Genomic DNA, 25,431 nt, shown 5'->3' on the forward strand with positions numbered 1-25,431 from the left:
AAAAAAAAAAAAAAAAAAAAAGGGTTGTAGGCATAAGAAATAAAAATAGAGAAAAAGAATCAAAGAAAGAAGTTTATGCATAAATGCACAAGGTTATCAAATTAACAAGGATTTTTTTTAACCCATTCTGTTGAGGTAGGACTGACATACAAAAAGCTGTGCATATTTGATGTATACTTGTGAAACCATCACCACAATCTAGGCCATAAATAAATCCATCACCTCTAAAAGTTCTCCCTTGCCCACTTTTTATTAATGTTAGAATTTTTTGATAAGAACACTTACCATATGACCTACCCTCATAGTAAATTTTTAAGTACAGTGTACATGCAGTGTTACTAACTGTAGCCATTATGCTGTACAGTTGATCTCTAGGACTTACTCATTTTGCATAACTGAAACTTTGTACTTTCTAACTCATACCCCATTTCCTCTCCCTCCGGCCCCTGGCAACTACCATTCTGTCCTCTGCTTCTGTGAGTTTGATTGTTTTAGATTCATCGTATAAGTGGTATCATGTTGAATCTGTCTTTTTGTGCCCGACTTTTTTCACTTAGCATAATGTCCTCTAAGTTCACACATAGTCACAGATGGCAGGATTTCCTTGTTCTTTAAGGCTGAATAATACTCCACTGTATGTACAGGCCACATTTTCTTTACCCATTTAACTGTCAATGGATATTTTGGTTGCTTCCATGTCTTGGCTGTTGTGAGTAATGCTGTAGTAAAATGGGAGTGCTGAGATCTCTTTGAGATCCTGATTAATTCCTCTGGATATATACCCTGAAGTTGAACTACTGGATCACATGTTAGTTTTATTTTTAATTTTTTGTGAAACTGCCATACTGTTTTCCATAATGGCTGTACCCGTTTATATTCATACCAACAGTATACAGGGTGCCCTTTTCTCCACATTCTCACCAACACTTGTGATTTTTTTTTTTTTTTAAATGGCCCTCCTAACTGGTATGAGGTGATACCTTATTATGGTTTTGATTTGCATTTCCCTGATGATTAGTGATGTCAAGCACCTTAGTTAGGATTTTTAAATAGTATAAGTAATTGCTATTTTACATTTATCTATGGCAAAACGAAAAATGGAGAAGTAGAGGCAATTAAGTACTAATGAATACCATGGCAATTGGGTAGCAATTGCCAGGTAGAAATGATAGAGTTACACTGATGAAAACAAACTGGTTAAATAATAGTTAAAATATCCTGGTCATATGAGTTATTTAATGGAAAAAGATTTCTAAGGAAAATGTAATACTAACTTTATTAATCATGTTAAAATTCCTATTTTACCTGCCCGTATACAAGAAGGGTAAAAGAATAATCTGATTCTAAGAATAGTCACAATGTACTCTGTTTAGGTTTTATAGAGTTCAAGGCCTCTTGCTGCCTTGTGTTTGGGTTATAACTGCAGGAGTTACTGTTAACATCCCTGGTTTACCAGTGGGATAAAATAGGCTCGTGGAGATTATTCCTCAGTATCACACATCTGGTAAATGCAGGGCAAAGCTTTCTGAACCCAGGCCTTTGACTTCAAATGCTACCCTCATCCCTTGTATCATGCAGCTACCCTCAAAAATTAGTATTTTAACTTGAAGTTCCTTATAATTACATAATCTGATTCTAATTGTTTATAAGATGTACTTATTCTAGCATTATTATTGTTGAAATATTGCAAAAATGGTTAATTTTAACATTGCTATTTTTAAGAAGTTTCTAGAAGAGGCAAGTCATTCTTAAAACTTTTGCTTTTTTATGCTGAAATATTTTAAAATAAATTATATATCTTGACATTCTAAATACCTCAGTATGCATCTCTAAAAAGTAAGAACACTTTTCAGACAACTAAAGATAAATTATCACAGTAATAAACATATTAAAGTTTCTTCATTTTCCCTAAAATACCTTTTACAATTGGTTTGTTCAAACCAGAATTCACTCCAGGACCATGCATCTGGTATTAATTCCTCCAGCCTCTCTTAATACAGAGTAGTCTTTTTTTTTTTTTTTCTTTTTTCTTCATGATACTGACTCACTAGAGAGATTATAGAACAATGGTCATGAAATTGACTTTTCTAAAACTAGTTTGGACGAGAACTTTACCTATTGTAGACTGTTTTGCTATTGTTTTAGTGTTTTTTAGGTCACAGGTTGTAATACAATTCAACTGTAAAATTAATATTTTATTTGTAGTTTTATAAAATTTAGAATTTGTTTTAGGATTATTCCAGGATCGATTTCTTTTTTTAAATGTCTTGAAAGATTAACTCAGTGTTGCTTTGGCTAGTATTACTTATATAGAAAGAAAGCTCACTGTATTGCAGAAACACCCTCCCACCGCCAACATGTAGCATCGCAGTAACACAAGCACCTCTAGATGGGTTGCCTGTCCCTGGCATGTGATGTGTAACTCACTCTTCCATAGTGCAGTTGCTGACCTTAGCATATAGATGTGGCACTTTATCACCCCCACTGAGGAGGGCACTTACAGCTGGCTCAGACTAACAGCCCATATAACTGCCTTCTCCCACTTTTGAAAAAAAATTAGCAGGGATTCCTATAATGGGCCTAAATTGTATTCTTGCTCCAAGATACCAGCCTTGACTCTACTAGAATTTCCTGTACTCTCATTATCAGAAACACTTTTGTCCCCTGTAAGAGGGAACTAAGAGAAAGCTCCGTAATGGGTTCCTAGATTCTTAGTTCCCCACAATACAGTTTTCTGGCCTTTCCTTTTACCCTGTTTCCCCAGTGGTTTTCTAAGCATGTTTTTTCACCCTCTTTTTGTTAGCTTAGAAAACCTGACCCCAATAATGGGCGTTATTAGTGTTACAAGAGGCAGCCAAGTGTGACAGTCAGCAGCGACATGGTAGTTTTTCAGAAAGAAGATTCTGAGCAGCCTGACCCCTTCACTTTTCTCAAACCACTGCCTGGCAGTAGGCCCCCTGGGTATGGTTATACTGCGTATGGGGAACTTTGACTCTAGTGTGTCTGGTATAAAAAAAGTTTTCTTTTCTTAAGATCTACGACTCTTGAAAAAGAAGTTCCTGTTATATTCATCCACCCTTTAAATACTGGATTATTCCGGATAAAAATTCAAGGAGCCACTGGAAAATTTAACATGGTCATCCCTCTTGTGGATGGGATGATAGTCAGCAGACGTGCTCTTGGTAAGGTCTTCATGTGTGATGAAGGGTTAAAGGTTTTTTCCTCTTCTTTAACATTTTATAAACCCAAAAAGAAGTAAAAGAAATTGTGATGTTATTCAATAAGTTCTACATGTAGAAAATGCTATGGCTCTTGTTAAAAAGGGAGCGTATTTTGTTCTGTTTTAAACTACCCTAATCTAGTAAGTACAAGTAGAACTTGTTAAACTCTTAGTATTAGCTGTTTATAATCCAGGGCAGGAAATGGATTGTCAGACTAGATTTGGGTTGTCTTTTTCCTTGTCAGTGTGTGTTTCTTCTGACAGTTTTATCTTAGTGCTGTGTCTCTTCCCTCTCTGGAGATGGGGAATTATGCAAATTGAATGAAGGAGTTTAAGTATGCTGAGAATAGTTCACCTGAATACTGATAGTTCACTTAACTGACTGATGGTTAACATTTATTTTAAAACTGTCTGTTTTCAAGGCTTTCTGGTGAGGCAGACTGTAATTAACATTTGTAGAAGAAAGAGACTGGAGAGTGACTCCTACAGTCCACCACATGTCCGCCGGAAACAGAAGATCACCGACATTGTCAACAAGTATCGGAACAAGCAGTTAGAGCCAGAGTTTTATACTTCACTTTTCCAGGAGGTCGGACTCAAGAACTGCAGTTCTTAGGCCACTGTTGGTCTTGGACTATGGAACTCCAGTTTTGGGGACTATAGTATCAAAGCAAAACAGTTTGATAGGTGATCACTGTAAAAATAAAAACAAATCACTCCCCAGAGCTTACTGTTTAATCACCAGAATAGAAGAAAGAAACACATTATAAACCCATTTGATAGAAGACTTTTGACTTTCTAGTGAAATGGGCTCCCAGACACAATCATATTCCTGCCAGTAATGACAATAATACATTTTAGCCATAAACTTTATTTTAAAAGTGACAGTTTTAGTTAAATATAAGCCTTTTGAGGAGAAAGGCTTTTATGCATCTCAGTTAAACACATGCATTGGTAGTATCAACAAATTTGCAAATTAGAAGTTGAAGATAGTTTTATACCTCACTTTTTAGGAGGTTGTATTCAGAATTAAAATTCGACTCAGAATCTTTCAGGACATTTAAAGAGTCGCGTTGATAGCATGAAGGATAAGGAACAAAGTCTCAACCTTCTGCTCACGTGTAGGTCCAAGTCATCCAGCTGTCAAACTGGCCAAAAGAAAAGAACATACATGTTTTTTTTGCTCAGATAAGAAGTCTGACATTAAAATATTTCATATTTTTTCTCCACACTTCAAAAAGTAGTCATTCTCCTCACTGCACAGGTCTGTGTGAGGCCTCAGTTTCTGGGCAACCCGGGAACATTAACATGGAGGCATGGTCTTGTTCTAATGGGGGTGCAGGTGAAGCTTGTGGGGTTAGAAGTTGTAAGACAGTAGTGACACTTCCACTCTCTCCATTATTGTCCAGTTTGGTGACATAATGACGGGTTAAACATTTATGATTCATTGATTGAATATCAAGAAGTGTAAATTCACAATAGGGGTTGAAAATGATTTGGTTTCATCTACTGTCTCTTATTTCAGGACCAAGCAGCAAACTGCAATAGTTTATGAAGGATTCTAATTTGGGGTTCAGGAAGTAGCCTCTCAACATTATGAATTCAGATCTCTCCCAGAGAGCTTACTGGATTTCATTCATAATGTTTCATCAACTATTAGTGACCACCTCCTTGGGTGGCTACTGTTAGAAATGGCTGTTGTCATGTTTTTTTGGACCTTGCCAGCTGAAGACACAACAAATCCCACCCAGGGTTTTGGAAATACTTCTGTTACCTCGCTGCTACTTTTCTGCCAGGGATAAAACTTTTTGAGGTGGCCAGGACCCAGAACATCTTTATAAGGATTCCTGTTACAGTGCTGCAGTATACACCGCTTGTTTCTCCTGTTCTTATGTGCTTTGTTCTTTAGTAAGATTATTTTGTGTTAAGAAAATAAGTGACTTGAAGTCCAAAGAGGAATGATCCTAGTTGTATGGGTTGTTTTCATAATGAAAACAGGAGGAGTGATCACAGGTATAAGGGTTGTTTTCCCACTTGAACAATGATGTCAGTAAATTCTGTAGGACAGGGCTACAATGTTTGATTTGATGCTTTGGTAGTCTACTTACAGGACCGGGGATAGTATAGGACCTAATTCCCTGTGCAGATAACTCTACTCCAGAAGTATATCTTTTGCCATCTATGAGCAAGAAATGTGAGCACAGCAGCTTTTGGTTTTAAGTTTGCCATACCCTTTTCTTCATGTTTGTGTTAAGCTCAGGTAAAGATAACCACCTCCTTCGATGACTCAAATTTCCATTCAGGGTATGATATTATTCAATAATTGATTTTCTTTTTAAGCTGGGCAATAAATTGATATTTCCAGATGGAAGCATGGGGGAGGGGGATGTGTGATAAAGATGAGCAAATTCTTCCCTGAAACTGTGTTAATAGCTCAGCAGGAATAAGGTGAGGTTTAAACATTTTCAAGGTAATTCAGATTGACATTTCAAGAGGAAAATGGGTCCTTGTTCTAGTTGGAGTGAACAAAGGCTATAAAGTCATATGCAACTTACACCATTCCAGAGGTTAAAAATAACTGAATTAGATGTACTTCCTCAGTGGGACTCCAGGTAAAACTTTACCTTTAACATAGTTTTAATGTCAGAAAAATGTACAGGATGAGTGTTGGGAGTGGGCTTCCTTCAGTTAGCCGTAATTTCTGGAAACTCTTTGTAATTCTGAGGACTTTGATAAGTGAACAACCACACTGAATGCAGTTTGTGATCTGGGAGACTTTGTGGTCTTGCAGGGAAGGGGGAATGTGCAGCTCCTGAAGGCACAAAACCCCTAGTGTGGGCAGAGCTAGTGGAATATGGATTACATATACCTTGCCAGGTGCTGTTCCTTCTGCTCAAAATAACATCTGCCCCAAAAGGGAGCATGGTAAAAAACTTTGGACCTTTTACTAGTTTGGGTTTGAGTTCATGGTCACTAAATTCACCCAACTGCCTGTGTTAGAAATCACTCTGAGTAGAATAATGCTGGAGGAACATATTTAGTACCTAGTAATAGTATTTAGTAGCCCACTTGATAAATTTACCACATGTTCAAAACCTTTGGGGGGAAGCCAGAGCCACTTTTGTCTGTGACTTAACCAGTTCAGTTGTACGTTTGTACCAGGTACCCCAGCGGGTGGATGAGTGTGGCATTCTGTGAAGAGGAAATGGAAAATGTTCCCTAAGAGACAGAAGCAGGTCACCTTCTACTCCCTTCTGAAGTTTGGAGGAGGGACCTTTTCTCCTCTGTGGTTGGGGAGCATTAAGGACAGTGGGAAGGGCTTTTATCTTTGTAATTCTTTCCTTGTATGTAGCTGGCTCTACCTTTTGTCCAGGGCTTCTTTCTAAGACCCCCTCCTGTCCAGTAGCCATTAAAAAGGAATAATTACCTCCTCTGCCCTCTCACCCCCCCCACACACACACATACACACGTGTGTGCCATTTTCCTCCATTTCCAGGTCCTGTATTTCAGGGCAGCCCATTCTCTAGACTCATATGTAAATACACAATACCTAAACCTTTGGCCAGTAATGTCAGTTGCCTACAGGTTATATGAAAGAAGCCTTCACAAATGGTTACTTTCTACATAATGCTGGGGAAGCATTTATCAAGCTTTGCAGATTAAATTTTAGAGAAGCAGGGTCTTTAAGAATATGTATTTCTTTTGGAAGGTGGAATTTTACCCAAAGTAGGAGTCCACCTAGTTGAAAGAAACATGTTTTGTGGTATATGGTAAGAAGCATATTGGAGGTAATTTGACACTCCTGCTGCCAGTATTTCTCCATTCAGCGTTTAAAAATTCGTTCAGGTTTTATCTTCCTAAAAAGAATTGATTTATGTGTTTATGTGAAATGATCATTGGAGTCAGATGATCTGTTTTAAGGATTTCCAAGACAGCATCTTCCTGAGATGAAGAGATTGGAGGTGATCCATCCATCCAGTGTGGAATCAAACAGTGGGTTTCTCAGTAGCTAAAGAAGCCATGTCCTCTATGGTGTTTTTCTCAGAATATCAGCTCATGTTCTTTAGATACTTTTCTTTTTTTAATGGAGAGGGAAAAGGTGTAATTTGGGATTCCACAGTGCCTTGCATATAGTAGGCGCCCAATAAATACTTGTTGAAACAAACCAAGTTTCCCAAGTCCTCAACTCTTGCAGTGACCAAGACATCTTTCTCCTCTGAAGGGCTTGGCAGTTGTGGCTAAAAATAAGCAGTATCATTATTTGCTTGAAATCATATATACAATTTGTATGAATTTCAGTATGTTGCCAAGACATGATCCTTTTCTTATGTATTTTCTGTAAATATTTCTGGCACTGAACTGTAAAGTAAAGGCGACGTGTAAATACGAAGGTGTGCCCGTGTCCCCTTGCCTCCTGTGTTTTATCTCCGTTGGTCAGGGAAGAAGGCCCAGAGGTTTGTTTGTATTTATGCCAATCCTTTGCCCAGAAGAAACCCATGGAATATTGAATGTAATACATTTAGTCAATTAAATTTTAAGGAGATTCTTATCTAATAACTTGGTGTGTGCTTTTGGTTACAGGCTGGGGCTTGTCTTCTGTGTGGTGCTCTTAATTTACCCTTTCCGTGGGGTGTCTGCTTGGCTTTGGCGACCCTCCAGAATTTAGATCTGTAGCCTTTCACCCTGGTTTTATAGAGCTTCATGAAATACTCAAAATTCACTTAATTTTAAAAGAAAGTTTTTGGCCTTCTATGTTGGAAGGAGTTTGTATAATGAAAAGACTGCCAACAGTGTCAGATAATTGCCTCAGAAAGTCCCCTTCCTGCTATTAAAGTTACAATTCCTTCCCAAGCACTGGGAATGGCCTGCTTACCTCATCACCCTGTTCCAATTACCCACTGCCCCCCCCAACGGCTCCCCCCGCCCCCAAGCAATAACTCCTTACTGGTTATCCCACCATCCCGTCACCATTCTGAGACTTCCCTATGTAAGGGTACGTTTCTCCTCTCTCTCTTCCCCTTTCTCTTCTCTGCCCTCCCTCTCTGTCCTCTTCTCTCTTTCTCTCCTCCTTGGTGCTGCTTTGCAGCCTCCCTCCCCCACCAATAAAGACCTTTCGTACAAGCCTTGGCAGTCTGTGAAATCTCTGCCGGTCGGTCGGTTTCAAACAGAGGGTCACCTGGGAGCTGGGAATTGCTGAGAGGATGGATGGTTCTCTGTCCTGGGAACAAGGAAGTGCTACCATACCCTGCCTGCAGAAAATCTGAGCCCTGCCAGGGCTGGGCAGACAGAGGAAGTCACCCCCGCTCCCACTGCCCCTTCCGTAGAGTTGGTTGCAGAGGGTCCCACAGGGCCAGATGAGTGCCTAAATGCTTATAGCACATGGTGGGGTGAGTGGACCACTTGGGGAAACCCATGAGAACCACCATGGTACAGCCTCTCCCCAGAGCTGCCCTCTGTCCTGGCACAGATGCAGCACCACGCAGTGTGTCCTTGCCTGCCCTGCCTGCTCTCCATGGCACCTCCAGCGGGGACTGCTGCTGAGGGAAGCTGACTGCACAGGGGCTCTGTTTGGTGCCTGGAAAGAGTCCATAGCCAGAAAGCGTGTGTTCCAATCTTTCTCACCTGTAACGCTCTGTCTGCTCCGACCCCACCCCTTCAGGACCCAAAGTCAAGAAGTCAGCCCCAGCCCCGCCCCCCACTCCTGATGTGCCCCTGTGCCCTGCATCTGGCACACCTTTCGTGCCCCTGTGCCCTGTGTCTGGGTTTTCCTGGATGCACATGTTAATATCTTTTCCCCAGACCTCTTATGAGCACACTGGTGCCCCACATTTGGGCCAGTATGCCCTCAAAACTCTGTTTCTATGGCTGGGCCTTTCTCCCATGACTGGTACCTTCCTTCTCCTCTGTGTCTCTCCTAGGGTCTACCCTCACTAACTGGGTCTGCCTGACTTTTCAGCTGGTGCTCTTCAACCATGAGATGCCGTGGTCTTTTTTTTTTTTTAATTTTTCTTTCAAATTAACATCAGGGTACAAACTTTTAGGTTACAATGTTCTCTCCCAAGGTGAAGTTCAAGTTGTAGAAGAGCCCTTTGCCCAAGGGGTGTACTGAATACCCTTGCATTGTGCACATTAGGTGAGATCCCGCCAAATGCCCTCCCTCCGAGATGCTGTGGTCTTCAAAAAAAGTCTGCATCAGAATCACCCTGGTTGCTCATCAGTGTGTTAAGGCCCCCCACAGGTCTAACCGAGTAGATCGGGGGTCTAGGGATTGTCATGTTTAATAATAACCTTCCAGCCGCACCCACCTGCTGGTGGCAACTGAGGCAGATGACCAAGGAGTGGGCTCCCAGCATCTATCAGACCCCCAGACTGGCCTGAGTCCTTCCCCCCAGCTTAGGGGCTGTTGGGCTCTAGGAGGCCCAGAGCTTCTTTCCTGTTGTGAAGGTTTACTAAAGTCTTAGCGAGTGAGTGAAGACAGAGATGAGGTGGGAGAAGATAAGAATGGCATTGGGATGTTCTGCCCACTAAGAAAAAGGAACAAGCTTCACCTTTATAAGTCTGTCACTGAAACCGCGAATAAGGAGAGGTACAGAAGCTTCCAGATGGGAACGTCTTTCTTTTTTTTTTTTGACACAGAGTCTCACACTCTGCTGCCCAGGCTAGAATGCCATGGCATCAGCGTAGCTCACAGCAACCTCAAACTCCTGGGCTTAAGTGATCCTGCCTCAGCTTCCCAAATAGCTGATTTTTCTGTTTTTAGTAGAGATGGGATCTCTCTGGCTCAGGCTGGTCTTTTTTGAGACAGAGTCTCCCTATGTTGCCCTCAGTAGAGTACTGTGGCGTCACAGCTCACAGCAACCTCCAACTCTTGAACTTAGGTGATCCTCTTGCCTCAGCCTCCAGAGTAGCTGGGACTACAGCTGCCTGCTACAACGCCCGTCTATTTTTTGTTGCAGTTTGGCCAGGGCTGGGTTTGAACCCACCACCCTCAATATATGGGGCCAACGCCCTACCCCCTGAGCAACAGGTGGCACCCTGGTCTTGAACTCCTGAGCTCAAGCAGTCCTCCTGCCTCAGTCTCCCAGAGTGCTAGGATTACGGACGTGAGCCACCATGCCTGGCCCCATCTATTTTTCTACCTGACAGAATTATTTTTATCTTAGAAGAAAGAGGGTCGGGAAAGTGAACCTAATAGCTGCTGAGGCGGTATTTAAACTCAGGCCTGCCTGCCTGGAAGCCTAAGGTCTTTATTCTCAGCCAAACTTGTCTCACTACCTGCTTCTCACTCAGTCGTCCAAACACACAGCTGTCCCTCAAGGTCTCCCCTGCAGGCTTTGCCAGAAAGACACTGTGTGACTTTCTTGTTGCGTCACAGCTCAGTCACAATTGGGCTGAGAGCACAGCATGGCCCAGCCTATGAGGTCCTTAGGGGCAGCTCTGCTGCCCTGGTGCAGGCTGGCCTGGCTTAGCCACGCGTGCACCATGAAGTACCCTTTGGTGCCGCTGGTAAACGACCTCACCTTTTCTTTCCTGGTTTCCTGGCTGTGCCTCCCTGTGGGTTTGCTGTTATCCTTGCTGATCATCTGGCTACGCTTCTTACTTAAGCAAGGTGAGCTTACCTGTTCAAGCTGGGCCCTAACCCTTGAGCTGAGTGGGGTCTCTGTATGCTCGGTGTCCTGAATAAATTGTAGAAAGGGGGGTTTTGTTCAGAGTATTTTAAATGCTGGCTCAGATTTAAACAGGGACCTCTTTAGCCTGACAGAATTATTTTTATCTTAGAAGAAAGAGGCTCGGGAAAGTGAACCGAATAGCTGCTGAGGCAGCATTTAAACTCAGGCCTGCCTCTCAACCTTCCTAACGCCGTGACCCTTTAATACAGTTCCTCATGTTGTGGCAACCCCCAACCATAAAATTATTTTCGTTGCTACTTCATAACTATAATTTTGCTACTATTATGAATCGTAATGTAAATATCTGATAAGCAGGATGTATTTTCATTGTTATAAAGGGGTCACCACCCACAGGTTTAGAACTGCTGTTAAGGGAAAATGATGGGGTTGGTTGTTTAGGATTTCTTCCCTTTCTGGTTTGGTTTTTTGTTTGTTTGTTTGTTTTTGTTTTTGTTTTTGCAGTTTTTGGCCAGGGCTGGGTTTGAACCCACCACCTCTGGCATATGGGGCCAGCGCCTTACTCCTTTGAGCCACAGGCGCCGCCCGGTTTGGTTTTTTTGTTTGTTTTTTGGGACAGAGTCTCACCTTGTCACCCTTGGTAGTGCTGTGGCATCATAGCTCACAGCAACCTCAGGCTCTTGGGCTCAAGCAATTCTCTTGCCTCAGCCTCCCAAGTAGGTGGGACTACAGGCACCTGCCACAACTCCTGGATGTTTTTAGAGATGACATCTCGCTCTGGCTCAGGCTGGTCTCGAACCTGTAAACTCAGGCAATCCACCTGTCTTGACCTCCCAAGTGCTGGGATTACAGGCTGAGCCATCATGCCCGGCCCTTTATTTTTTTTAAGACCTGCCTAACTTTGTCACCCCAGCTACAGTGCGGTCTCATCCTTATAGCTTACTATAACTTTAAACTCTTAAGTTCAAGCTATCCTCCTGCCTCAGCTTCCCAAGTAGCTGAGACTACAGGTGCCCACCACAACACCTGGTGAATTTTTCTATTTTTAGTAGATATGGGGTCTCACTCTTGATCAGGCTTGTCTCAAACTCCTGACCTCAAAGGAGATTGCCTTGTCTTCCCAGAGTGCTAGAATTACAGGTGTGAGCCACCACCCCCGGCTTATTTAGGGTTTCTTAATCTAGAATTCAAGAGCGAGTCCCTAAGGTTGACTGCAAAATGGTATGTTTGCACGTCTGCAACACATACGATCTTTTATATAGAATGGAAAGAGGTGGCCCTTTTAGGCAGATGAATTAGAAAAAATGCCCCTTCCTGCGTCTGCAACTTCATGAACAGATCCTGGGTTGGATTTCAGCCCTGCTCACTCTCTCGGCTGGGTGCTTTTGTGTAGGGAACAACATGGGCAATGGAATAGAGCAACCTTAGGTGTTTTTCAGGTACCCAGAGACCGTACTGTTTCTGGACCATAACACATCAGAGAGGATCTGGCTTCTCTGAGACATGGGATCATGTAAGCCACTGACATTCCTCCTGACCTCCGCTTGTCATCAGGAGCAAAGAGGCAGGGCAAAACTGGCCCTGAGGGCAGTTGGGGGCAGGTGGGCCAGGTTACGGTCTGGCCACATGGCAGGAGTGATTGTTCTGTTCCTCTGGTGTCCCTTCCCATGAGAGCCCTCTTCCTGGGGCCCCTTTAACCTCCCACCTCCTGCTCCTCTGCCCCGTGATCTTTGGCCAGATAGGCAGGGAGAGTGCTGAGTGCGCAGCCAAGTCTAGTCAGATGTCGCCGAGGAGGCAGGGTGAGCAGTCCTCCACCCCCACTGGCCCCAAGGTCTCAAATGTAAGGGCTGGTATTTGTGTAATGATTGGGAGCTCCTGGCATGAGTCTAAGAAGTCCTCTTGTTTCCAGAAAATGTTTCAAGAATGTTTTCCTCATATTTCCAGGGTGGACCACAGCCCTTCCTGAGGGGCACAATTCTGGCACTGGGCCCCACAGCTGGTGGGACTCAAAAGACTTGTTTGTATACTGGCTATAAAGGTCGTTCTGGGCTCGGGAAGACTTGGTTCCCATCTCAGCCTTGCCTCTTAGTAGATCATAATAGCAGCTAACCTATTTTGAAAACTATGCACAGTCTTGTACTAAACACTTCACGTGCCTTATCTTAGGGTTTCTGAACCTAGAGTTCACAAGTGAGTCCCTAAGTTTGACTGCAAAATGGTAGGTTTGCACGTCTGCAACTCATACGGTCCTGGAAATAACCCGGTAAAGTAATTCTTACACTACAATCGAGGAAACTGAGGCTTGGAGAAGAAATACACCAATGAAGTCCTTCTGAGAGCCTGTTGTCTGCCTCTATCTCCCGGCTCTTCCACCCGCCAGCTGTGTGGCTTTGGGCACATCCTCTCTGAGCCTTAGTTTTCTCACCTAAGAAATGGAGATACTAATATCTTTGGGGTTGCAGCAGAGCCTCTGTGGGGTCCATGCACATCAGGTGCCTACAGGGCAGGGCACACCACCCTTGCACACACACAGCACGGCAGGTGTCTGCAGGCTGAGAAAATAACCCAGCCAATGTAGATGATGTCAGTGTGGGAGGAAGCAGGAATGACTTTACATGGCTTCTCCAGCGCAGAGGGACAATTTACCCACCACCCAGGCCAAGGCCTGAGCACTGGCCTCCCTTCATCCCCCTTGGAGGCCCTGCTCTAGACCCACTCTGACCCCACTCTGACCCTTCCTCAGACTTTCTCCTGAGAGGCTGTTTACTCACTGGCATGTCGTGTGGCATTTTGAAATAAGTTCCTTGTTAATCTTGTAATTAGGAGAAACTGTTCTGAAAGTGGGGTGTACCACCCTCCCCAGGGTCCCTGTGTTCTTAGAACGCTCAGAATTACTGTGTGAATTTTGCCCTTGGGCTGGGAACTGACCCAAACCCAGGGTCTGGCCTGCCAGGGTTTGAGGCCCTGGGGGCTCTGGAAACGCAGGCTGGTGGTTTTCCATTCTGCGCTGGATCCCTTGACTGGAATCAGTTTGGCCTGGAATTCAGTATGAAAAGCTGGCAGGAGTAGCTCTGTCACCTCCTCTTCCTTCCTCCCTGTCTACCCTGACCTGGCCCAGCAGTGCCATTTTGGGATCTGGAAGGAAGAGTGTTGACCATGGGGTGCCCGACAGGATGCACTCTCCCAAGTAAAGAAGGAGCAGGTGGGGAGGAGAAAGGAGCTGCCTGCTGAAACTGGCTGAGACTGGCGCCCAGGCAAAGAGAGATAAAGGGTCACTCAACTGGGAAGCTGGCCAGTGGGACCAGTGCTACACTGGCTGTGACATGGGGAGAGAGGATGGAGCCACGCACGCCCTTCAAGAAGAAGATACTTGCTCGGCGCCTGTGGCTCAAGTGGCTAAGGTGCCAGCCACATACACCTAAGGTGGCGGGTTCAAATCCAGCCCGGGCCCACCAAACAACAATGATGGCAGCAACCAAAATAGCCGGGCGTTGTGGTGGGCACCCATGGTCCCAGCTACTTGGGAGGCTGAGGCAGGAGACTTGCTTGAGCCCAGGAGTTGGAGGTTGCTGTGAGCTGTGATGCCACAGCAGCACTCTAGCCTGGGAGCACTGTACCCAGGGGGACAGCTGGAGGCTCTGTCTCAAAAAAAAGAAGAAGAAGAAGAAGAAAATATCCTGGTGCAAGTGTTTCCTTTTGCAATTCAAAAGGAGTTTGCAGAAGGAAGGTGGTTAACTCCAAAGGGACGGACTTGGGACTGAACCAGTGAGTGGCATCACAGGCCGTGCCTGTTGAAGGTCCTGCCGACCCCTCACGCTGTGCTTTGGAGCACAATGCTCAAAGCTGCCTTCAAATTCCTCCAAGTAAATGCACCCAATGGAATCGCAGCGCAGGGAGGCCAACTTTGAGTCCAGGACCACCACTCCCTGGCTGTGAGCCCAGCAGACAAGTCACTGCACCTTTCTGAGATCTGTAAAATATGAAAAATACTAATAACTGCCTTTGGGAACTTGTTAAAAGGATTAAGAGAGAAAATGAATTAAAAACACCTAGCACATATGTTCGAAAAATAATCATGCTCTCTAGTGGAGAACAATCCCTTCAAGGCAGCAAACTCAGGTTTTAAGTCACACTAACTGCCGACATTGTTGAACACCTGGGCCCCCTGTTGAGCTTTCCTTGTTTTACTTCAGTTAACCTTCATCACAGAAGATGCTGTTGTTATGCCCATTGCACAGATGGAGAGGTCGAGGCTCAGGCTTTTTGATCTTCTCTTGCTCTGCAACACAAGGGTTCCATTCAGCCTTCTTTACTTCTCTGCAACCAATGAAACAAGAGTTTAGTAAGAAAAATAATCTTCTCCATCCACTTTCTTCTCTCACCTTGCCTTCCCCAGTTAAGCCGTATTAGCAAACTCATGCACAAGCTTAATAATATGTAGGTTTTCAAAAATATTGGCAGGGGAGGGTCAATGTTTGTTTATGTTTTTTGAGACAGAGTCTCACTCTGTCATCCTACATAGACTGCTGTGGTGTCATAGGTCACAGCAACCTCAAACTCCTGGGTTAGAGCTATCCTCTTGCCTCAGCCTCCCGAGTAGCTGGGACTACAGGCGACCACTACAATACCCGACTATTTTCTATTTTTAGTAGAGATAGGCTCTCTCTTGCTCAGCTTGGTCTCAAACTCCTGAGCTCAAGCAATCCACCTGCCTTGGCTTCCCAGAGTGCCAGGATTACAGGTGTCCAGCTGGTTTTGTTTTTTAAAAAGATTTCTACCTTTTACATTTCTCTGCAACTTGCTTCTAATATACTGTGTATCCTGAAATTCAAAAGGCAGGGGGTCCTCAAACTTTTTAAGCAGGGGGCCAGTTCACTGTCCCTCAGATCATTAGAGGGCCGGACTGCGGGCTCCAGGACGAGTCGGCTGCTAAGCAGGACAGGCAGCCGCAGCAAAAACACCCAGTGGGCCAGATAAGTGTCCTCAGTGGACTGACTGCATGTGGCCCGGGGGGCTGTAGTTTGAGGATGCCTGAAACTGTGCCTGGTGGCTCACATTTTAATCCTAGCACTTTGGGAGGCTATGGGATCGCTTGAGGCCAGGAGTTCAAGACCATCCTGAGCAACACAGCCAGACCCCATCTTTATCTAAAATAAAAAAAATTAGCAGGGCATGGTCCTGTGTACCTTAGCTACTTTGGAAGCTGAGGCAAGAGGATCTCTTGAGCCCAGGAGTTTGAGGTTGCTGTGAGCTATAATGACACTACTGCACTCTAGCCTGGGCAAGAGAGCAAGACCCTGTTTCATACACACAAAAGATATGGATGGATATAATGCAATCAGTGTAACAACTTCACCACAAGCTATAGGATGGAAAGACTAGGTCTCCATGTAGTAAGTATGCCACATTTTAGTCAACCAGACCTCTCATGATAGACACAGTTTCCAGCTGTTTGTGTGTGTGTGTGTGTGTGTGTTCCAGCAGAAAACAGTGCTGTGGCTAAAATCATTGCATCTATATACTCAGATATACTTTTTTTGAGACAGAGCCTCAAGCTGTTGCCCTGGGTAGAGTGCTGTGGCATCACAGCTCACAGCAACCTCCACCTCCTGGGCTCAAGCGATTCTCCTGCCTCAGCCTCCCAAGTAGCTGGGACTACAGGTGCCCACTAAAATGCCCAGCTATTTTTTGGTTGTAGCTGTAGTTGTTTGGTGGGCCCGGGCTGGATTTGAACCTGCTAGCTCAGGTATATGTGGCTGGTACCTTAGCCGCTTGAGCCACAGGCACAGAGCCAGATATTCCTTTTTTTTGGAAACAGAGTCTCACTTTTTCACCCTCAGTAGAGTGTTGTGGCATCACAGCTCACAGCAACCTCCAACTCCTGGGCTTTGGCGATTCTCCTGCCTCAGCCTCCTGAGTAGCTGGGACTACAGGTGCCTGCCACAACACCCAGCTATTTTTTGTTGCAGTTTGGCCGGGGCTGGGTTCGAACCTGCCACCCCCAGCATACGGGGCTGGCACCCTACCCACTGAGCCATAGGCGCTGCCCATATTCAGATATTCTTAATGAATGAACTATTGGCACTCCTCAGTGCCTCCTCTTGGACCATGATGGAAATAGTATGTCATTTGCTGACCGCTAGGGTCCTCCTCTCTAGTAGTTGGATATGGCAACTTTCCAAATCACAGGATAACCTTTCTTGGTCTCTGGTCACCGCTGAAGGCCCTGAATCTTCTTGAGGTCTCAGTGGCCTATATAATTCTGCCTCAGCCCACTGGCCTCAGACAATGGTGCAGGGGTGGGTACGCAGATGGGGCAGGCACTCCTGGGTCAGGGTAGGAGACCGGATGTAACCACCCAAGAGACCTGGTCTGTATCTCCACAGATTCGGAGGGAAATGACTCAGGTTTGTGTTTGGATTGGGAGCCCTGGAGCAAAGGCCCAGGCAAGGTTCACTGGAAGGGGGCCCAGCCCAGCCCAGAGGAAGAGCAGCTCTGCAGGTGAGCCCGCTCCACCAGGTGAGCCCCTTTCAGGGTGTGGGAGCTGCAGGGAGGCTGCCCAAAACTGCTCTGTGGGAGGGCAGCTGCCCCCTCCATGTTGGAGCTATGCCTCTTGCCATCCTGGAGAACCTCTGCCTCATCATACGTGAGACTTGCTTTGGTCCTTTTGGAGGACCAGCCCCCTCTGCCATGAGGAGCCCCAGCAGAGGTCCCTATTCTCTGAGACCTCACCTTTTCTGTGCTGGTCCCTCAGACCTCTGCGTGGGGCCCTCCCTCGCCTCCAAGTGTTTGCTCTAATGTCGTGTTTTCAGCAGAGCTTTCCTGGCTGCCCTATTTTTTTTGAGACAGAGTCTCACTATGTCGCCCTTGATAGAGTGCTGTGGCTTCACAGCTCACAGCAACCTCCAACTCTTGGGCTTAAGTGATTCTCTTGCCTCAGCCTCCTGAGGCTATTTTTTGTTGCAGTTGTATTTGTTGTTTAGCTGGCCTGGGCCGGGTTTGAACCTGCCACCCCTGGTGTATGTGGCCGGTGCTGTAACCACTGTGCTTTGGGCGCCGAGCCCTGGCTGCCCTATTTGATATTGTGACCCCCCTCCCCACCTCACACATCATGCCCTTTGCTCTGCTCCGCTTTCCTTTCACCGAAGCATCACCACCTTCTAACATGCTGCGAGATCAGGGGTGTATCCAAAGCCTCACAGCACCGCCGGGGCCTCCATACATACTGGAAGGAGTGACATGATAATAGCAATAGTAATTATAGTGGGTGACATTCACTGGGGGCTTAGTAGGTACCAGGGCCTGTCCCTTTCACAAGCTGTGCAAGAACCCTGTCCTATTTATCTAGGGCCCTTCCCACCTGTCACTTATCTGTCTCTTTCTTACTCTTTGATGCCCATGTCAGACCCAATCTTCCCTTTCTTTCTAGCTTGGCTTTTCCTGCCTCATCTGGGCCATGGTGATGGCCAAAGTGGATGGGAGAGACTGTCCAGGGAGGGAAGAGGACTCTGGCGACTGCAGTGCCTCCCTGGCACTCCCAACCCACTTGCTCTGCAGGCAGACATCTGGAAGCCTCTCAGGAGACCTCCCAGGCCCCCCAGGGAGGAGGCAGGAGGAGCAGGCTCCTGGGGAGAAGCTGGCCACCCAGATCCGGAGAGGCCCTAGGGCAGGGCTCTCCCCCACAGGTGCAGACATCCTCTTACACACACACATGCACTCACACAGACTCACACTTCCACTCTCACCTTCGTATGGAGTCACACACACAGTCACACACGCACGTTCTCTGTCACACACACTCTTACACTCACATACTTTTTCCACACACACACACACATGTGCTTTTACACCCACACTTTCTCCACACGCGCTTTGTTGTGACTGAGGAGCTTTTCCTGCGAGTTTCAGGACTGGCACCGAATAAACACTTCTGGAAACAAGCGCCTGCGGCTGGGTCCCTCCCTGGCATTGTCCGGCACTTCCTCCCTGTCCTCTGCGGGTGCAGCGTTCAGGACAGCTCAGGGAGGGGTGGGAGCTGCTTGGCGGGGAGAAAGCCGGCCAAAGAAGCTGAGCACCCAGCAGGTGGGAGCCCCGGGAGGTTTTCTGGATCTGAGGGGCGGAGACTGAGTCTCCGGGACAGGGAGAGGTTCAGCCGGCTCCCAGGCAGGTGCTGGCCGGCCGCCAGGTTGCAGGGCGCAGGTCTGAGTCACTCCACTGCGCCCCAACCAACCTGCCTGGCCGATACTCCAGGGCCGGGACAGGGCTCAGAGCGGGGGCTGAGGAATGTCGCCTGGAACACTCACTTCTCCAAGCTCTCCAGGAAGTCAAGAGGTGGTTCTTCCCACAGGAAGCTTAAGAGTGTGGCTCACTCAGCCCAGACGCAGGCTGCTCTCCCGCCTTCTTCCCCTCGTGCCAGGTTCCCTGCACCGAAGGGAGGTGACAAAGAGCTAGGTTTCAGTTCTGGACTGGAAGTTCATTAACTCAGTCCTGGTGGTTTACTCATTTACACATTTACTCATTCATTCACTCGTTTACCTACCCACCATTCACCTGATGGCCCACTGATCTGCTCCTGTCTACACACAGTGGAGCACAGCCCTACGTTCTTCTAGCTCCCCCGCCCCCGCCCACTCACTCCTCTGTCCTCCTCCTGTGCAGTGTCTTCCATCCACCCCTCCTCTGTCTACCCATTTTCATCCCACTTTGATGCTTTCTTCCTTCCATTTATCCATCCATCCATCCATCCATCTATCCAACCTTATAAATCACCCACCACGTTCCCCACACAATGCCCTTTATGGCTCCCAAGTCATTTTGTACCCACTTTTGCTGAGAATTCAGTGTCTATACGGGCCCCAGCACCAGGGAGATCCCCTAGTTCCTTGGCGTGGTTCCTGTCTCCTCAGGAGTAGGCTCGGGGAAGGTGGTCAGGGGATCACCTGCATAGCCCCAGTCTGCATGTTCGAGCCCATGACGGCCACCTGAGATTCGGGGTTTCTTTGAGGGCCCTTTGTCTGGTGGGGCCTTTCCCATCTTTTGGGGCTAGGACCAGAGTCATGGGCACTGCAGCTGCTGGGAAACACTATTTCCAGTTTCTTGGGCCCCATTTCTTGCCTCCCTAGAGACCAGAGCAGAGCTCCAGACTATGGTGACCCATGGACTCAGGGCCTCTCCTTAAGGAGCACTCTGGGGACCTTCAGAGTAAAGACAAAAATTCCCTGACGCTCAGATCTTTAGCCAAGAGCAGTGTGGACCAGTGCAATCTGGAGGAAGACCACTTGAACGTGTCAGCATTCTGTCCTGATCTCAGAGCAGAAGGGACTCACAGTCCAGGACAGATGCAGGCAGGGACCAGGACAAAAGCCAGGGAGGCAGGGAGGAATGTCCCTCACACATCCCCCAAAGCCCACTTCTATTTCTCTGCACTTGCCCTTCCCTGCTCCTGGAACCACGGCCCCTGTGCACCCTGCCCACTCCCTGCCCCAACCTGCCATTCAGCGCTCTGTTCTCCCCAGCATCAGCCGCTTCTGTCAGGAGCCTTCCTGAGGCCCACAGTCTGCTCTCAGCTCCCGAGCGAGATAGCTGTCCGTAGGGGGCTGCAGAGAGAGCGCCATAGACTTTCGTTGACTGAACAAATGCATCCCATTTCACAGATGCAGAAATTAAAGCCCCCAGCTTCCCCCTCCCCCAGCCTTTTCCCAGCCAGCTCCTCCTCCTCCAGGTGCAGCCGAAGGCCAATTCAGTGGCTCTCTTGCCCCACCTGCTCTGCCACTCCCGCTGTTCCTGTGGTTCCCTCCCACCCTGTCCCCAAGGCCTGCTCTTCTCACCACTGACAGCTTCCTGCTTGCAGGTTTCCCGTCTCCTGGCAAGTGGCACCATCCCCATTTCACAGACGAGGAACCCTCAGAGGGAATGGCGAAGCCCAGGTGAAGACCCTTGTGTCGCAACCGCTTTATTCGGGCATGTTAGCCAGGTTCTTCATTCTTTTGGTTTTATTCTGAGATCAGCATGGCTGCAGGTAATAAAAGTGGTGAAGCAAACGTTTTATGCCTGTTTCTGAAAGGTGCCATTTCCACTTTGGTTCCAGCTGCGGGTGTGTGGACTCGGGTTTGTACACACGTATGTGTGTGTGTGCACCTGTATGTGGGTGGCCCTGGCTGAGCCAGCCCCACCCCAGGAGAAGGAGGGTAGACATTTGGCCCTGCCTAGGAATTGGGTGTGCCACCAGGCTCTGCACCCTTCCTGCTCTCATTTCCAATTGAGTCAGCCCCACTGTGGCAGCACAGCAGCTGGCTGGGAGCCTCCAGGTGCCAGCCCATGGCCGAATCAGCCCTTCTCCCCACTGCCCAAATGGAGCGGCTGGCCTGGGTACCCCTGGCCTCACCATGTCCCCGGATCCCTAGGGCCCGCATCGCCCGGAGGCACTGTGCCCAGTGCTGGGCCAACCTGGGCTGCAGGTACGGGTGTCATGGGAGGGGGACAGGGAGGCTGGACCTACTATGTGCTGGGGGCATGTGTCATCTCCATCTTCATAACACCCTGGAGGGCAAGAATCTTCCTCTCCTCAGACAGATGAGGAAACAGAAGCTCAGAGAGTCAAGTAATAGGCCCAAGGTCCACTGGCTACCAAGTGGTGGAGGTGGCTTCCAACCGTGGTCCCTGAGGCTCTAAGCCCAGGCCTTCCAGGACACAGCACCAGCCTTCTATGGAGCTCGATGATTTTCAGATTTAGAGATGGGAATCACTGTGAATGTGTGCCATTTCCCCTTCCTCTGATGGAGAGAGTACTAGGGGCCTGGCTGTCTTATCTGGGGCTGGAGATTAAGCAGTCTCACAGGATCCGTGCTGTTCTGTAGTTGTCTCCGCTAGGAACTCTTCAGCCCTCTTGTGATTTTAACAAGTTATTTCCCCCACTGCGATAAGATAACAACCCTTCTCAGCTTCTCCCAGCTCGTGGTCCTCTTGCGTGTTTCACAGCCAGCTACATAGCACCTTCCAGTCTCTCTCTGACTCCACCTCATCACCACCGCTCCTGCTCTCACTCTCCCGCCCGCCTCTTTCTTTCTCTTCTGTCCTAATGTATTTTTTGTCCTTCTCTCTTTCTGTCCTCCTCCCTCTCTCTCTCTCCATCTCTTTCTTCTTTTCTTCTTTCTTTCTCTCTTTCTTCCTCCCTCCCTCCTTTCCTTCCTTCCTTTCTTTTCTTTCTTTTCCCTCTTTTTCTTTCTTTTTTTGAAACAGAATCTCACTCTGTTGCCTGGGCTTGTGCAGAGTGCAATAGCGTCATCACAATTTGCTGCAACCTTGAACTCCCGAGCTCAACTGATCCTCCTGCCTCAGCCTCCTGAGTAGCTAGGACTACAGGCATGTGCCACCATGCCTGGCTATGTTTTATTATTATTATTATTTTAGTTTTTGTAGAGATGGGGGTCTCACTATGTTGCCCAGGCTTCCTATTTCCCTCATAAATACAAAGATACATGACTACAGTGTACATCCCCCACTTGTCCAAGATCATCCCCCCATCTCAAGGTCTTTAGCTTAGTTGCATCTATGAAGTCCCTTTTACCTTATAAGATAACATATATTCACAAATGCTGGGGTTAGAATGTGGACATCTTGGGAGGTGCATTATTCAGCCTCTCTCTCTCTGTCTCTCCCTACCATCCATCTATCTATCAGTCTATCTATCATGACCCCACCCTCACCCTCCCTTAATCTCTTGGTGCTTTGTGGTCCCCAAGGCTGTTAATATATATATATGTATTTTTTTGAGACAGAGCCTCAAGCTATCCCCCCTGGGTAGAGTGCCGTGGCTTCACAGCTCACAGCAACCTCCAACTCCTGGGCTCAAGCGAGTCTCCTGCCTCAGCCTCCCAAGTAGCTGGGATATATATGTATTTTTTTGAGACAGAGCCTCAAGCTATCCCCCCTGGGTAGAGTGCCGTGGCTTCACAGCTCACAGCAACCTCCAACTCCTGGGCTCAAGCGAGTCTCCTCTTGAGCCACAGGCACCGAGCCAAGGCTGTTAATATTGAATTCACTATAAGAGCGCCTGCCCCATTGAACATGCTCAATAGTCATTGGTTGAATGAACAGATAGATAATACTTAAGAGAGTTTAAAACAAAATAAACAAAACCACACTCTTACTTCCAGAACAGCAGTTTTTAATCAGGGTTTTGCCACCACTTCATTTGAATTTAATTTTTATTCTACTTTTTTAGTATTAAGTATTGACAAACTAGTAAAAACATCACATACGCTCAAGTATGTTAGATCCCAAATATCTTTTGTCAATCAAAATCATACTGATTGTATGATCAGGAAATGCTTTACATTGAACTTATAAAATGAGTGTAATAATATTATTGTTATCCCTATTGTTTATTGAGAAGAAATACCATTGCCAACTTTTTTTTTTCTCTGTGAAAACCACTTCCTTGGGACAGCTTGTCTGTCCACTCTAGACCAGCGTGCTAGCGTTTCAGTTCAGAGTCACCAGTTCAGGTCCGCCAACCCTCTCGCTCTGCTCAACTCACGGTCACTGGTCACTTTCTCATGAGTCATTTATTTGTTCGACAAATTCCAAGGGGACTGCTGCATTCAGAATACAAGGCTCGGGTGTCCCCAGCACCAGCTCAGGGCTGCCCCACTGTAGCTGCTCAAGCAAGGAAAGCTTGATGAGTATGAAATGCTCCCTGCCTCTGTGGGGGTGAAGTCCACGGTGGGATGAGGGTACGAGGATGAGTAAGATGCTCTCCCGGCTCTTGGGAGGTACACAGGATGGCCCAGGAGGAAGACAGAGGACTGGTCTACCACAGTATGATGCACTAAATGCTGATCCAAAAGGTCTGGGTGGGGTTAAATAGAGTCCATGTGGCCATCAAACAGATTTCCCACAAAGTGAATCGGCCACAGAGTTCACTGCTGATGTGAACGGAATCTTCAAAACCATATAGTGTTGGCCTTGGGAGGACCCACTCTGAGCAAAATGACTCTGTCAGGATTCCCCTCCTCCTGCTCCCCAGTCAAAATATATGTTCTCTTGTTTCACGATTGCTATAAAAAAATGCAAAAAACATGGGCAGCGCCTGTGGCTCAAGGGAGTAGGGTGCCGGCCCTGTATCCCAGGGGTGGCGGGTTCAAGCCTGGCCCCGGCCAAAACTGCAAAAAAAAAAAAAAGCAAAAAATAGGAAGTGAACTCCATCTACCATTACCACCCCAGCCACAAGAATTGTGAGCAGAGTTTTGGGCTTCATAAATATTTATTTACATACATGTATATTATATATAGATATATAATCTAATTCTTGTACCTAATTGAGCTTATACACATGAATTGTTTTATATGATACGTACTATTTTGCAAATGACCCTTCTTACTTTATAACATCTTTCCCTGGAAATACACAGAGCTCTACAGTAACTTCCTTAAAGACTGTGTGACATTTCATTTTATGACTGAACGGCACTTTTGTTACCTGGCCTCCTGGTAATGGAATTTTAGGTTGTTTCTTTTTCTCCTTTGGTTGCTATTATACATTATACTGCCGTGTTCCGGGGCATGTATCTTTCTGGACTTACCCTTATGATAAATTTGCAGAATAGGAACCATAGAATGTAAAAGTTTACACATTTAAAGTTTTGAGACGTATCCTGGGAGATGGTTTTCCAGGAAAACCATTGTGTTTATTTACAAGTGGGTATGAACTTGTTTCCCAATTTTCTTGACATTCTTTTTTTTGAGACAGAGTCTCACTCTGTTACCCTTCATAGAGTGCTGTGGCGTCACAGCTCACAGCAACCTTAAACTCTTGGGTTTAAGCAATTCTCCTGCCTCAGCTTCCTAAGTAGCTGGGACTACAGGTGCCTGCCACAATGCCTGGCTATATTTTGGTTGCAGTTGTCGTTGTTGTTTAGCAGGCCTGGGCCAGGCTCGAACCCGCCAGCTTCGGTGTATGTGGCCGGTGCCCTACTCACTGAGCTGCAGGAGCCGAGCCTTTCTGAACATTCTGAACCAGATATTGTTCTTTTTAGTCTTGGTAAGGAAATCAGGAGAAACTTACTTGCATCTATTTTTTCTTCTTTTATGAATGAGGTTGAGCATCTTTTCACACACTCAGTGTCTGGCAGAGTTTCAAAGGTAGATCAGAGAAGCAGAAAGGCCTTTTTTGAGTCCAGTGTGACAACAGATTCCCATAACCAATAATGGGTTAAGTGACATGGCTGACTGCACACAGGTAGTTTGTGGACTCCATCACCTTTAAAAAGTTTCACCTTAATTCATATTTTGTTCCTGTGTGGCTCAAGCCTATGCCACTGAGGTCAATGTCAATTGATCTTTGCAGACATCAAGTACCTTTGAACCTCCAGACATCCTGCCCCCATATGTGAACTCAAGCACTGAAAGCCCTGGGTGAATCCCCGAGCAGTTTAAATATGTCTGTGCTAGCAGGACAGTCTAACTGGCTTCACCATTTACCAATTGTGGGCCTCTGTTACTTAACCTCTCTGAGCCTCAGTTTCCCTTTCTGGTTGTGAACAGCACTGCCTGCCTCCTAGGCCCATTGTGAAAATAAAATGA

General features: G+C 46.6%; 3 protein-coding genes across 4 annotated transcripts in view; all 3 read left to right on the plus strand.

Annotated features, from left to right (window-relative positions):
• RALGAPB (Ral GTPase activating protein non-catalytic beta subunit) overlaps nucleotides 1–7,774 on the plus strand; it is a 116,715-nt gene extending 108,941 nt beyond the window's left edge. For both annotated transcript variants that reach the window (XM_012803944.2, XM_012803945.2), the window contains exons 29-30: nucleotides 3,034–3,182; nucleotides 3,643–7,774. In XM_012803944.2, coding sequence (XP_012659398.1) covers nucleotides 3,034–3,182; nucleotides 3,643–3,836 — 343 coding nt within the window. In that variant the 3' untranslated portion in view covers nucleotides 3,837–7,774. The remainder of the gene's footprint in view (nucleotides 1–3,033; nucleotides 3,183–3,642) is intronic.
• A 2,928-nt stretch (nucleotides 7,775–10,702) lies between these two features.
• Nucleotides 10,703–19,833, plus strand: ADIG (adipogenin). The gene is made up of 3 exons (XM_012803797.1): nucleotides 10,703–10,829; nucleotides 17,235–17,349; nucleotides 19,755–19,833. Exons 1-3 carry the CDS (start codon nucleotides 10,703–10,705, stop codon nucleotides 19,831–19,833), a joined length of 321 nt encoding a protein of 106 aa, XP_012659251.1.
• A 1,332-nt stretch (nucleotides 19,834–21,165) lies between these two features.
• ARHGAP40 (Rho GTPase activating protein 40) overlaps nucleotides 21,166–25,431 on the plus strand; it is a 39,558-nt gene continuing 35,292 nt past the window's right edge. Inside the window, exon 1 of the mRNA XM_003787589.1 lies at nucleotides 21,166–21,305. Coding sequence (XP_003787637.1) covers nucleotides 21,166–21,305 — 140 coding nt within the window. The remainder of the gene's footprint in view (nucleotides 21,306–25,431) is intronic.

Source organism: Otolemur garnettii, unplaced genomic scaffold (assembly GCF_000181295.1).
Source record: "Otolemur garnettii isolate 467f Iridium unplaced genomic scaffold, OtoGar3 scaffold00023, whole genome shotgun sequence".
NCBI lineage: Eukaryota > Metazoa > Chordata > Mammalia > Primates > Galagidae > Otolemur > Otolemur garnettii.